Genomic DNA, 15,502 nt, shown 5'->3' with positions numbered 1-15,502 from the left:
ACAAATTTCGTACTTAATTTTGTGGGTTCTTATAATATTTATTATTAATAGAACAAAATGTTAAGAATAATTTAATTAATTTTATGAACTATAAATAATAAAATATCTATGTAGTTAAAAGCACTTAAATAATATTCGAATTTAAATAATAATAGGGAATTAAATAATTTATGGAATGAAAATTTTATCCATTATTTTAGATTAATTGATTGATATCTTAAGGTAGATAACTTTATTATTTAAAAACACAAAACAGTAAAAAACGCATGACAAGAAAGCGCTCGAAGTGCTTTACTTATATTCACCAGCGCTTCAACCTAAGATTCATTTTACGAACATTGAAATTGCTAATTAATTATCTCAATACCTATCTCTGATTCTTAACCTAAAACAGTTTTTGTTTAATTCAACTGACAATATAAAAATATTCCGAATTGTGGTCAATTAAAAGTATTTAATAAATGTATAATTACAAACCTTCAATGTAATTTCTTTTTAATATTCCACGGTGATATATTGGGTTGCCATATAGCGTAAAATTATTAATTGTACATAATTATGATATTCATTCTTTACTTTTCAGCTTACATTTATAAATTATAATATTAATTACGTGACGGTGTTTATAAATGTAGTCAAATTTACAGTTAAATATTCAGAGGAAATAATTATTATGCAAAATTTTAGTATATTATGTATATTATTATTAAACATAAAGCTGCGGACTTTATTCGATAATAATGATCGAAATTATATCTACTCATTGATAAAACAGGAAAATCATTGAAAGATATCGAGTTATCTTGTTAAAGTGTTCATGGAACTAGCAAATGTGTGTAATCCCTTTATAAAGGCGTTGAAGTACAAATCTGTACGTCATATTTCATTCGGCAATAATCACCAAATGATCAAAAGCTGTAAAAATAGCAGTTTTGATTTGAGGCGCGAATATGTCATTTAAATAATATCAAATAAAAGAAATTTTATTAAAATGTGTTAGAGAAGTATAAACTGTCTTTTCTGAATGTTTTCTCTTTGTCTTTATAAAATTAACTTTCAAAAACCTCTTGGAGTCAAAGCAAAAACAACTTTCGAAAGAATAATTGTTTAGCAATGACGTTTGTTAATATTTGATATAAATTCCAAGGAATTAAAACTTAGAAATAATTCAAGTTTTTAAGTAATTAAAAATAATTGTATTATAACTTATTTCATTGTAAGTTGTATAATGTTGAAATATCTGCACTTACCACAAATTAAAAAGTTTATGGTTTTCTTTCTAAATTAAATACTTCATGTAAAATATCAAAAACGATATCCAAATTAAATTTCTTTTTTGAATAACTTATACTGCTTCATCGGTCTAGATGTTCCGTCTTCGTGCGTTTATCTTTATACAGTTTACAATGGAATGGAATGGAATATACAGTTAACTTGGCGTTAGGTTATGTGTAAATAACTCGTATTTAAGTTTTTTTTATGCTTAATTAGTCAACAATTTATAAGTAAAGCCTAAAATTATGTTTATAATTTAAATGAAAAATAATAATGCTATTTTGTTCAAAAATATATTTTTTATTAAAATCTACAATAATGGTATTTTATAAACAGTTTCTTCTGAATTTCAAATCAATTAAAAACATTGCAATATTTGTGTAAAGATTATTGCTCCAAAATATTTTACTCTTAATACATAAGTCATAAGTGTTGCCAAGTTAACTTTGATTAATATTAGAATGATAGTATTACCATATAAAATCTATATCTATGATAAGATATCAAAGATAAATAGAGATAAAATCCTAACAGTATACCTATTTGGATTCTAAGTAATTCTTAAATTTGTTATTGTAAATATATTAAATAAGTTAAAAGTAGGTTAGTTAATAGATACTGTAAATAACTTGACAGTGTTATTTAAAATTACTACTGTACAAACAATTTTGGTGATCATGTATGCAATAAATACTTCTTCGGAAAAATGTGTTTTCATTTATAAATTAGGTATTTGTATTTATTTATTTTTTTTAAAGAATAGGAAGGCGGACGAGCATATGGGCCACCTGATGGTAAGTGGTCACCAACGCCCATAGACATTGGCATTGTAAGAAATGTTAACCATTGCTTACATAAGCAATGCGCCACCAACCTTGGGAACTAAGATGTTATGTCCCTTGTGTCTGTTATTACACTGGCTCACTCACCCTTCAAACCGGAACAAAACAATACCATGTACTGCTGTTTTGCGGTAGAATATCTGATGAGTGGGTGGTACCAATCCAGACGAGCTTTGCACAAAACTCTACCACCAGTAGATATTATACATTTACGTAATATACCATAAAAAAGAATGAAAGACAAAAAAAAACAATATTGTATACCCAATACGTTAAAGCGCCACCAACCTTGGAAACTAATTAGTGATGTGTGCCTGTAGTTACAAGCAAATCAATTGGCACATGTGCTCACACATATACACACGGTTAGAATTAACTTACAATAATAATTAGTAATAAGACACTTTGATTTGATAATAATTAATTGGAAGGAACTGAATCCTGACGCACGGGTACCACCATTACAGGAGTCAGGGCTATTTTTTATGATATGTATGTAATAACAATAAAGTATTATTATTAAATACATCTGAAATTTAAAAAAATTAGAGGGATGTACTGATAAGGGGGTAAATTAAAAAAATAATTAAAAAAACAAATTTATTTCACTTACCGCAACATTATAAATAAACTATAACAAATCACATGTCAACAACATCATCAAAGCATCAGTGTAAAAATAATACATATACTTTATCATCTTAAAATGTATATAAGTTAAAAAAAAATTGGTGTTCTTTAAAATTCACATACATTTTACTTAACTTATGATATTTGCTATGTACACATAATTTGTATTTATTAAACATGTTTTTATGTTTTTGGAGCAGACGAGTCCTAGAGTGGAGACCACGAATCGGCAAGCGCAGCGTAGGGCGCCCTCCAGCCAGGTGGTCGATGACCTTAAAAAGGTGGCGGGCACCAACTGGATGCGGAAGGCGGAGGACAGGGAGCTTTGGCGCACCATGGGAGAGGCCTATATTCAGCAGTGGAAAATGATTGGCTGTTGATTGATTGAAACATGTTTATGATATCAATTAGCTTTTATAAATATAGTCTATTTCAGAGTCACGATAAATAAACAAATTTGATCTTGAAATTTCATGACACTCGAAATCTTGAATAATCTATGGTATACATTATGGATGCGTGCAAAAATGGCAGTCAGCGATGATGCTATCGGTACTTTGGAAGTAAATTTAGTAATAAAGTTAATATAAGTATTTAAGGCAAATAATGTATTATAAATAAATACATATTCATAATCTAGATCTGATTGTAGTGTAATCTAAGTTTTTTTTTTATCTTTACTCCTGCTATCATTGAATTAGTAAGTCAACATAAATGAGAATAAAAACTATCCAAATTATTGAAGTAAAACCTTTTATGCACGGTAAATTTTCGGATCGAATTAGATTGCAACGTAAATTATGGAACGTTTTAATGAAACGAAAAAACTTTTTACTTTACTAGTTTCAACGAGATTTATTTTTGTCATTTTATATCACGTCAAGAGATATATATTTTACACTGAAATTAAAATCAGAAGTTATAACACAAAAACTATAAATATAAGGCTTTTCGCTCCCCTATCACCATATTTGTTTTAACATGATTTATTTAAAATCTTTCTCTACCATATAAATAAATAAATTAAAAAAAATGCTAATATAAATCGTCCAGATTATTCCCAAAATGCATAGCCATCTTGAACTATTTGATTAAAAATATTTTCTATACCAATATACAAGTATTTCTTACCTAAAGAACTTTTGAGAGATTGATCAATTACTCAAAAATTTTAGCAAGACCCTCAATATTCAGGAAAATAAATATAGTTTAAAACGTTAATATTGTCTATGGTATTTAAATAAAGGCAGAACTAATCTGTATAACAGCGTGCAGCTTCGTAAATTGACTAAATTGGTATTAATACATTTCTGTTTCCGTTCATAATGTTTTGGACGGATTGTCAGAATTTTGATCCTGTTGCTTGATGAGGTTCCAATAGTGACCTTTTAATTTCTTCAACTGGTCATGTGTACCCATCTGAGGAAAATTAAATTACATTACAGTTCAAAATATTATAAAAAAAGTGGATCAGTGGATGAAGTCCAGATCAAAAGAAAACACAAAAGGTAACTGTGAATGTTGATAAACCCTATAGGCGTAAACTAAATAAATATATCTTAGTATAACTTGCGTTAGGCAGATAAAACCGGTTGAAACCGATCTTTATGTTTTGACTTACCTCAATAATTTTCCCCTTACTCAATACAACGATAAGGTCAGCGTTCATGATCGTGGATAATCTATGCGCTATAACGAGCACTGTACGACCTTTCGATGCTGTTTCTAATGCTGTTTGAACAACTTTCTCACTCGCAGAATCTAAGGCACTGAAAATGTTATTATATTTACTTTATTAAATGAAAACTTTTTTTTATAGAACAGGAAAACGGACGAGCATATGGGCCACCTGATGGTAAGTGGTCACCAACGCCCATAGACATTGGCATTGTAAAAAATATTAACCATCGCTTACATCACCAATGCGCCACCAACCTTGGGAACTGAGATGTTTTGTCCCTTGTGCCTGTAATTACACTGGCTCACTCACCCTTCAAACCGGAACACAACAACACCAAGTATTGCTGTTTTGCATTAACCATGATAGTTCTGAAATAATTTCGGCCACGATGACCGTTCTCAACGATGGTAACGGTGTCTCAGTGTGCAAACAAACAGTTTGAGGGGATAGCAATGCGACATGACCAGATATAGAGAAAATGGGAGAGAGATCATAGAGAGCCGGTACTACCCAACGGAATATTAACAAAACAAAACATTGACATTGATTTTTGTAGGACCGACCCAGGACTCGAACTGGGACCTGAAGATCTATAGCCGTACAAAACTGTTAACGTTTTCAGGTCATTATCAGTAATTTTATGACTCGAATTTATTCACGTCAGCGCAGTAGATAAATATGTTCCTTACGAATTTCTGAAATGTTAGCACTGCTTCGTTCTTATAAAGCCGCAGACCCCAAGATCCTGGTTTCAAACCGTTATCCACCGTGAGCCACTGTGACTAAAATCGTTAATGAGGAATGTCCTACTCATAATCATGCAACTATATATACCAAATCAAATAAATAAATAAAAATGTTATTTAATAAATACATGATATCCTTACCTAGTTGCTTCATCCAAAATCATAACGGGTGGATTCTTTAGAACTGCCCTCGCTATGGCGATTCTCTGTTTCTGTCCTCCACTCAGAGACATTCCTCGTTCCCCTACCATAGTGTTGTACCCGTCGGGGAAGCCACGGATAAAATCATCAGCATTCGCCGTTTTTGCTGCTTGGTAAACCTGTAAAAACGATAATTAGAAGGTTTTTTAATTATTATTTTTTTATAGAATAGGAAGGCGAACGAGCATATGGGCCACCTGATGGTAAGTGGTCACCAACGCCCATAGACATTGGCATTGAAAGAAATGTTAACTATCGCTTACATCACCAATGCGCCACCAACCTTGTAATTACACTGGCTCACTCATCCTTCAAACAGGAACACAACAATACCAAGTGGGTGGTACCTACCCAAACGAACTTGCACAAAGCTCTACCACCAGTAGATTTCGCAGTACGGGTTTCATCTTTTTTATATAATATATAGATTAACGGTTTCAATGGCGTAGTAAAGATAAATAAACAACTATGTCCATGTAATCATAATCATGTAATATGACACGATCTAAGTAATCTATGGTGTTCGTGAAAAAGATACCGTTTTGAATTAGAATTTTCGAAGTAAATATAAAATGGATATAAATTGTTAAGTGGAATAGTGTTGTATATTAATATAATAATAAAAATAATATTTCTGGTGCATATTAAAAAGATCTATTAGAAAATCGTATAGAATATATATATCTATGATTTGTATATTTTTATTCCTTCCACCGTTGATATAAAGTTTGCTTTGGTTTAAAGTAAATTTAAAAAATAAATTGTATAACTACAACTGGAATTATCTTCCGTAAACCAGAAAGTACCGGTATTTTATAATGAGCGTCGGTCTATCTGGACCACCTGGCAAGTATTCAACACCGCTTACATAAGCAACATTTGGCACATTTGCATCACATTACATTAAGAACACGCTGCCAAGGAAACATAATTACATGTGCCTGTAATTACACTGGTGTAATAACATTTGAATTAAAACAATTCTATTAGTGATGAATAATTGCCAAACATCAGTTAAGGGAGGGAACTAATTGGTGGTAGGGCTTTGTGCTCATTTGGACCAGTACCACCAAATCATTACTTATTCGAAACCTGAATAGCACTGTGTGTTTCGGTTTTAAGGATGAGTGAACCAGTGTAATTACAGCCATGAGGGATATAAATTCTTAGTTCTCAAGGTTAGTGGCGCATTCCCAATGTAATGTATTCGGCGAGCCGGTTGGCGTGGCTGGTAGATACTTGCCCTTCACGCCGAAGGTTTTGGGTTCGATTCCTACCCAGGACAGATATTTGTGTGCATGAACATGTCAGTTAGTCCTGAGTCTGGGTGTAATTATCTATATAAGTATGTGTTTACAAAAGAAAAGTAGTATATGTAGTATATCAGTTGTCTGGTTTCCATAGCACAAGCTCTGCTTAGTTTGGGATCAGGCCATTTGACCCTAAACTATGTGTATGAAGCATGTCCCAGGATATTATTATTATTATATAATGAATGGTTAATAATTATTTTATTGTATTACGAAAACAAACAGTACGATATAACATATTTATATAAAAAATATAAAGATGAAACATCGACCAATAAAGTTTCCACAAGTACATAAGTAATTACAATACTAGCAAATGAAAACAAGAAGTATAAATTACATGACTAAATTAATAATTAATATGAGTGTCAATAAAACAATATATCCTAATCACTGTTATTATGACGATTCTATCAAAATAATGTTACTATTGAGGAACGGCTCTCTTACGGGAATAATTTGGTACTTGATCCATCACATAACTGCTGATACACACATGGCTAAACTTCATCAGACATATGCCAATATGTCACTATGTTTTCCTTTACAGCTTAGAATAATATTAATTGCACACGGACACTTAAAAATTCAACATTACTTGGTCGGGTTGATACGAGCGATCTTCAATTCAACCTTGGCTCTCCTTGAACATTAAACTAATCTCTATGGGTTATTGGTTTGGTTTCAGTTCATATTTGTTTTACCATTGTTTTCATAATAGATCGACTCACCTCAGCGTCACTAGCTTCTGGGCGTCCATATCTGATATTCTCCTTAACAGTGGTCGCAAATAGGACTGGCTCTTGACTGATAAGCCCTAGGGCTCTGCCCCGAAGCCAGCGACAATCAAACTCTCGGATATCGATATTGTCTATCATCACTGAACCGGAGTTTACATCATAGAATCTGTAGAGTGAAATAAAATTAAATATTACATACATTTGAAAGGTCAGCTACCCGTCATAACTTAAGCTAAACCTTCACAGTTAGTGTTAAAGCTATTTTTAAGATATTTAAAACAACATAGAAATACACATTATATTTTTTTTATCCGTACTTGCTATTTCTCATAGAATCACAATTGAAATTCTTATTCTTGTATTAAGAACATGAAAGATATGAAAATATTACAGACAGCTTTATGTCTCAAAGTAACATTCTATTTAATTATACGGCACCAAAGCTTGATTGATAAAAATGTCCAAATCAAAATCCAAAAAAAAAACCACACCACAGGTATGAGACAAGCTAACCGCGTGTGAAGCTTGTATTTAATAAATTAGTAAGAATCTAAATAGTAATAAACGAAAACCATTACCTTTCTACTAAAGCAGCGATAGTTGATTTTCCATTACCAGATGTACCAACGATAGCTACAGTTTTACCAGCCGGTATTTTCAAATTGAAGTTATTCAGGACAACCTTAAACATATAAGCATATTTTATATCTAAACTTATATAAACCTGGATACTCCCAACTGTCTACGTACGGAAAAAGTTAATAATTAGCTTAAACCGGCATGGGACTCTTATACTAAAAAAATCTCCTTCACTGGGTCAATCTCCATACATTAATTGTAATTGCAAACAATTTAACGTCATTGTTCAAGATCAAATGACATCATGCCAAATATTATTTTTATTTTTTCTTATCATTAATAGATGGCGCTAGTTGTCTTTTACGTCGCGCGATAACAATGTTTTTTTGTAACTACTTAATAAGTCTTGGCTTATTCAAAATGTGTGAGAGAACAATTACACTGGCTGACCAGCAGTACTACCGGGTAACCTCAAGCAATATTAGAAGTATCAGTGCAGTTTTTTTTAACTGGTAACCTATATTATGTATATAAAGATAAACATATTATGCTTTCATGGAATTTTCTGTTGGCTTTTTAAGATCAATTTAACTTAATCAATAATATATAAAATAATAATGCCTCAAACCATCTTTAAAAGGGACTTTACTTGACATAAAACACATTTCACGTCCAACATATCGGACTTGAAATCTCTGTTATGGCAAATCACTGTATATGGCATTTTTGAATAACGAGAAAGCCTGGAGCGATAGTTATTCTTGGGAGTAATGTCCAAGAGTAGAGTAGAAACGATGATAAAAAACGACTCACCGCTTCAGGTCGCGTTGGATAAGAAAATGTAACATCTTTAAATTCAATATCACCGTGGAATTCGTGGTACTTAATCGTCTTCGTGCCTGATGTATCCATTAAGGGCTCTTTGTTTATGTACTGGAAAAACGTAAAGTTACATTATATTTAATTCGAATTTTGATGGTTCATGCGCTTGTATCGTCCTTTTCATGTGTTTATAATTGATCTCGTGCTTGGCGGCAGCGGCAGATGAAGAAAAATAACGTGAGGAAACCTGCATGTGTCTAATTTCATTGAATTCGGCCACCAACCCGCATTGGAGCAACGTGGTAGAACCCCAAACGTTCTCCTCAAAGGGAGAAGAGGTAACCCATTTGGAGATTCACAGGCTGCTTTTTAGTTTTTTATCGTGCGGGGAACTAGAAAATACTGGCATGCCAGTTTTTGAGAAATCTACTTATCAGTGAAGTGGTTATGTCAAAATCAACCTTACTATAATGTAATAGGGCTTTTCGCAAGAGATTTATTTATTTATTAATCCTTTATTGCACACAATTAGATGGGCCGGTTGGTGTGGTTGGTAGACACTTGCCTTTCACGTCAAAGGTTGTGGGTTCGATTCCCACCCAGGACAGACATTTGTGTGCACGAACATGTCTATTTGTCCTGAGTCTGAGTGTAATTGTCTATATAAGTATGTATTTACAAAAGAAAAGTAGTATATGTAGTATATGAGTTGTCTGGTTTCCATAGTACGAGCTCTGCTTAAGTTGGGATTAAATGGCCGTGTGTGAATAATGTCCCAGGATGTTATTATTATTTTTAATTTACAAACATAAAAGAACAAGTAGTACGTATAGTATGCAAAGGCGGGCTTATCACTTACAGTGATCTCTTCCAAGCAACCTCTATTAAAATAAACTTTTTTGTTTTTTAGCCAGGAACATTAAGCGGGGGGACATTGTTTGCATCTACCACTCAATACATATTTTACCGTCAAAAAATAATTATTTGTATTCATGTAATCCAATTTAATGGGACAAGATAGCGCGGGAAGGGCAAGCTAGTTTAATTACAGATACTAGAATCGAACCCATCTTGCAACCTTAGTTGGTGACGCAATGATGATGAATGATGGAGTGGCTTCCGCGTATATAGGCGATGGTGACCATTTATCATTACATACCGTTTGTCAGTACCTTCCCACAATAAATAAAATTGGTAAATATTTTTATTATCTATCTGCTAGACAGTATAGCCTAGTTTTATATAATGTTTAAGGAATTTATTAACAAAAATTCAGATTCAAACCTCGAAAACCCTTCCTCCAGCGCTGAGACCTTTAACAACCGACCCGAACAACAGCGACAATTGTGCAACTGATCGCTGGACTGTTTGAGCGTTTACCAGGAACGCCATGACGTCACCGGCTGTCATCTGACCAGTTGACATCAGGTGACCACCGAGGAACATGGTCGCCAGAACCATACTGAAAAGTCGAATATATTTATAGAATACTGACCCGACATTTCATATTTTTATTATTACGTTATATTTTATCTATAATGTCCTCCAGACCGATTTCGATCACGGCGGCCAATCTCACGAGAGATTAGTCAACTACGCAGGAGATATTATAGTGCACAAGTATGTGCGCAAACACTCTCTATTTCCTAACTCTCATAATCCGATTGGAAGGCAATGTGTCGGATTGCCTTCCAATCGGACACATTGCCTTTGACCGGAAAAAGTTCAGGCACAGGACCGACAGCTTTACGTGCTTTCCGAGGCACGGGTGTGTATTCCAACTTCTAGACCCCGGGCTGCGACTGAGAATTTGTCCACTCTGACAGAAAAACCCAATAACTTTTTACTGGTCCGACCTGGGATTTGAACCCAGGACCTCCGGGTCTGCGGTCTTACATCAAGCCACTAGACCAACGAGGCAGTCTATAGGCCTATAGATAAAAATATACCCAATGAACACTGATTAAAAAGATCATTTTAATCATTATAATATTTTTGTAAGAACTTTTATTCATACAAAACAACTTAACAGCTTCATATATACCAACTAAACTAAACCTAAAGTTTAACATACTTTGAACGCCGGTGACTCTTTATACCCTCGCTTAATCCGACTGGCCACCGTCCTATCCGAGACGACTGAAGAGAATTTATGCCCAGGATTAACGGCTTTACATGCTTTGTGAGCAACGAAGGTGTTGACCTTGAACCTTCTACAGCTGCTAAGATTTTATTGACCGGAAACTTTTATTGAACCGAACCAGCGTTTGAACCCAGACCAATGAGGCAGAAATTATTCAAAATTAATTAAGACTTTATGGATTTTTAGTCGATTACTAATACATACATACCCATTTAAAAACAAGTTGGTCCCAGCTTGGAACAAACCCACACCAAGTCCAAGCTCCATACTTAGATCGGCTGCAGTATTGCATTCCTGAGCAAAGTATTTGGCTTCGTTTTCCTCTCCAGCAAAAGCACGAACCGTTCTCATGTTGGCTATTGCTTCTTCTGCTACTAGGGTTGCTTTTTCCATCTAGATTTTAAATCAACATGATCATTATAATCTGACAAACGTTACAATCAATGTCCCACTGCTGGGCTAAGGATTCCTCCTCCTATTGAGTAGGTTTGGAGCTTATATCATCATGCCGCTACCATACGGAATTGCGGATACACATACACATAAGAAAGAATTTCATACAGCAAGTTTTCCTCAAAATGTTTTCCTACACCAAAAGATAAATTGAAAAACACAATAAGAACATGAAAACTCAATGGTGTTTGCCCGGGTTGGAACTTATAATCTTCCATTAAGGTACATATGTTCTAGCCACTGGGCCATCGGGTTTTAAAGTACTAAATAAATGGCTTATATTTTTACAAGCTATAAGATCACCTGAACATTCAACCTTGGTGTGACAATCAAATAAGGTATACTAAATTTTCTATAATTTAAAAATGTATTCTGAAGCGAAAAGAAATCTTTTTTATTTAGCAAAATAAAAAATATAAGTTTAAAATGTTAAGCTGTATATCAATAGACAAAAAATCGTTGTTTATGTATTTCCAAAACTGAAATTAAGCATTAATAGTCTGTACAGTACAGTAACATCCTGTGAATGTTCCACTGCTGGGCTAAGGCCTCCTCTCCTTTGTTGAGGAGAAGATTTGGAGCTTATTCCACCACGCTGGCTAATGCGAGTCAGTGGAATACACATGTGGCAGAATTTCAGTGAAATTCAACACATACAGTGAATTTCCTCACAATCTTTCCCTTCACCGTCAAGCATGAGCATGAGATGAATTATAAACACAAATTATAAATTTAATTGTCTGTTGAAGTTTAAATCTTTATAGAATATATAATATTTGTTATTATTAGTTGTATTATTATATGTTATATAGTATTTTATAATAAAATAACTATCAATGTTTAATGTATGAATATAATGCAATCACCTGTGCTTGGGCTTCTCTGGAAAGTTTCCTAAGTAAGGAACCAATAAATGTTCCTCCCACCACCACTGATGGTACGCACAACAAGGTCAGTCCCGTCAAATGTGGTGAGATCACTAACAAACTCACCGCAGAACCTATCACCTAAAGACAGAAAGATGTACACAGATTACAATAATAATTAAACTCAAATGGCTCATTTTAAGCAGTAGGTAAGTGTTGTGTAGGCTCTGGGTAGAAACTTTAAAATAGCCATTTTACAGCCAAGTAAGAACACAATAATATAAACTATCGCAATCATCTTTATATTGCTACGTTCTGATCTGGTCAGTGAGCCAGTGTAATTATAAGCATATTGGACATAACATTAAAGCACTATGGGTGCGCCTGGGCAGTGTATTGATTCTGTAAGAAGAGATTCATGACAGCACCAGTCTATACTAAGATGACGCTAACCAACTAGCAATCTATTTATGACTTACTAAAATATTTTAAAATATATATTTATTTATAAGGATAGACGAAAAGGAAAGAAAAAGAAAAAATATATTACAAAAGGATGCAGTTTCAAATTCAAGCAAATTTGTTGAGTTATGTAAAAAACACAACAGAGAACTGTATGTCACGAATAATGTCCATAATGTATAACTATATAGTCCAAAGGCAATTGCTTCACAATACTCATTCGAGTATATTGGTATATAACCATTGGTATATAAAAAAGTGAATAAATAAGTGATGTTATACTGTGTAAATAAAATAGATTTCATTACTGTTAAGAATTTAAAATTTTCAAAGAAAAGAAATATTTTTTAAATTATTTGTTGAGCAATAATATTATTATTATGTATAAACTTACTTGGGTGATGGCTCTCAAACCACCTGCGATTGTTTGTTTGAAGGAGCTTTTGAAGTCCTGTACATCTACAGTTATTCTGAAAATTAAATTAAACATATTTATTATAATAAAATATTGTTGCAGCTTCACTTCACCGTTAATGCGGGGTGCAGGGAAGCTTCTTATCTTTTACCGGTCACTTGTTGTCTTGAGGCGTGTGCCATATTGTATGTGTGTGTGGGTGTGCATATTGTAATTAATAATACAATAGTTCCAATTCCATAAATCTCGTTATTTTTACCACCTCTAAAACAGCTATCGAAGCTAGCAGTATTATAAAAAAATACTTATTTATTTAACATTTTACATTCTAAATGCTTCAAGTCATGTCAGTATTGTTTGTAATGCAACACGCTTTAATTATTTATTTAGTATTTTAAACGAAATACTGAATGACTAAATATTTTAGTTAGAATTTATTGAGATTAAGAACTTTCTAGTATAAAAATATAAATGAAAAGGTACCTATTGACTAGTTCGCCAGTTCTCTCTTGGTCAAAGAATGACAAATCTTGTTGCAGAATCGAAATAAACAGATCTTGCTTCATTTGAGCCGCAACTCTTTCACCGACTTGAGCTAACAGGTGAATGTAGAAAAATGTAAATATTGCCTGAAATATTAAATTATAGGTTAAAAATTATTTTACAAAAAAATATATAGTGTGCAACCAAAACTATAACAAGGAGTTAAGTTACAATTTTGTATAAAATATTTGATAATAAACAACAACAATCAGAAAATTATTATGCAGTATATATCCATTTTAACTTGCATATATAATGACTAGTATGCTAATTGTTTTTATTAATTGAAATTAAACAATTATGCATTCATTTATCTTGTATCATTATTTGTTTTGTAATAATGTTTCATGCAAAATTGGGTTGTTAGTTGGCTAGTTGAATGATTTTACCTGTCCAATGTACAATGAAACCATTTTCAAAGCAGGCATCTTAATTTCTTCAATAAAATCTGCAGTGGGATTCGTTCTCATGCCAGCCAGTATATTCACGATAACACCCAACATTGCTGGAATGTAGACGTTTAGGAACGCTACAGCAAGAGCCGACTGAAAGAGATGTTTATTTATTTTCTTCAGGCTGTTGAGTTTATATAATAAAAAATATTTATTCCAATTGCAGGAAGAAATTAAGGAATAGAATGACACATTCCAATATATTTGATAATAGCTCTGCTATTTTATGTACCACAAACAGTTCTTGATCAATATATCTTCATTTATAATTCAACACTATTACCCTTAATTACTTTTATACATTTTAATTTTACTCCCAAAGTTCTGACGACAATTTCACCAATATTCAAAACAGAATTATAACACTAATCCATAATGAATACTGCAGATTATTTAAGACTATTGATATCAAGTCAATTCAATGTCCACAATTGTTCATTTTTCATTACCCTTGTGGTTGGAATAGGTTATAGATATTTACTTTTAGTTTTATTAATATCTAAACTATGTTGTACTTACAGCAACAGCTGCTGCCAATAGCCATTTATGTGGCAGAAGATACGCCCAAAACCTCTTCCAGTCAAACTTAGCACTATCATCATTTATATTTGGCCTTCGTTGTATAACCCGAGTGAGGTTCGCTTTACAATGTACAATACCACTACTATAAAACAATCGTGCAGCTAACCCTAAACTGACGCCAGTGCCCAGCTTCCACGGGCTACAGAGTAATAAAACACCTCCTTTGACATCTTTTTCGGCTGAATTTTTTACATTTGAAATATATCGTTTTACAGCGTCCGATGGTTTGTTTTTCACAAAATTCGTAAAGTAACTATAATTCTTAACCGGAAGTAACCTGTAAATAATATAATTTTGATTTTATTTCCTGTTAAAAAAGGATAAATCGAATAACTATTTGGGTAATTGCTTAGGACAAAATTATAATAAAATACCTTTGTCGTATAGCTTGACAGGAATTCATGTGTAGTAACTGCCACATATTGATGACTTCTTTCGTTTGAAATAGTTAGAACATAATCATTTATTCATAGTTATTTGATAAGAAAAGTTTTATGATACAAAATTAATATGATTACGTTAGTGTCATTTTGACATTTTGAACTACAGTGTTAATTGTCAAAGTCAAGCAATGTCAAAGTCGACTCGAATACTTTATTAAACACAAACGTGAAGCGATGCTTTAATTCTTTTTAATACCTTTGCAATAATCAAAAATTTGGATTCAAAAGGCTTTTTTCTTTCTTATTTAAATATTATAAATTTTTAGCGATTATTTCATTTAGTTAAATAAACTATATAAATAAATACACTTATAACC

General features: G+C 32.7%; 1 protein-coding gene across 2 annotated transcripts; it reads right to left on the bottom strand.

Moving 5' to 3' along the window:
- Positions 1 to 2,735: 2,735 nt before the first annotated feature.
- On the bottom strand, positions 2,736 to 15,267 carry LOC126774668 (mitochondrial potassium channel ATP-binding subunit). Of its 2 annotated transcripts, XR_007669833.1 has the most exons (15): positions 15,117 to 15,267; positions 14,680 to 15,019; positions 14,098 to 14,253; positions 13,649 to 13,794; positions 13,145 to 13,220; positions 12,289 to 12,429; positions 11,178 to 11,362; positions 10,111 to 10,288; positions 8,818 to 8,937; positions 8,004 to 8,107; positions 7,417 to 7,591; positions 5,316 to 5,494; positions 4,369 to 4,516; positions 3,879 to 4,166; positions 2,737 to 3,093 (listed from the first exon to the last, which is right to left on the bottom strand). XR_007669833.1 is itself a non-coding variant. In XM_050496198.1 (14 exons), exons 1-14 carry the CDS (start codon positions 15,161 to 15,163, stop codon positions 4,068 to 4,070), a joined length of 2,094 nt encoding a protein of 697 aa, XP_050352155.1. In that variant the 5' UTR covers positions 15,164 to 15,267; the 3' UTR covers positions 2,736 to 4,067. The 2 variants fall into 2 exon arrangements, 1 of the variants encoding a protein (XP_050352155.1); XM_050496198.1 differs by having other exon boundaries at positions 2,736 to 4,166.
- Between the last annotated feature and the right edge of the window lie 235 nt (positions 15,268 to 15,502).

Source organism: Nymphalis io, chromosome 17 (genome assembly GCF_905147045.1).
Source record: "Nymphalis io chromosome 17, ilAglIoxx1.1, whole genome shotgun sequence".
Lineage (NCBI taxonomy): Eukaryota > Metazoa > Arthropoda > Insecta > Lepidoptera > Nymphalidae > Nymphalis > Nymphalis io.
Note: the sequence above shows the minus strand (reverse complement) of the source record. Positions and strands in the feature narration are given on the sequence as shown.

Coding starts and splice junctions, on each gene's coding strand:
- LOC126774668 (XM_050496198.1), bottom strand. CDS start 15,163: ATGTGGCAGTTACTACACATGAATTCCTGTCAAGCTATACGACAAAG. Junction 10,289..11,177: donor ACCAACTTGTTTTTAAATGG/GTATGTATGTAT, acceptor TCGACTTTTCAG/TATGGTTCTGGCGACCATGT. Junction 4,167..4,368: donor GTAAGGGGAAAATTATTGAG/GTAAGTCAAAAC, acceptor AATTTTCCTCAG/ATGGGTACACATGACCAGTT.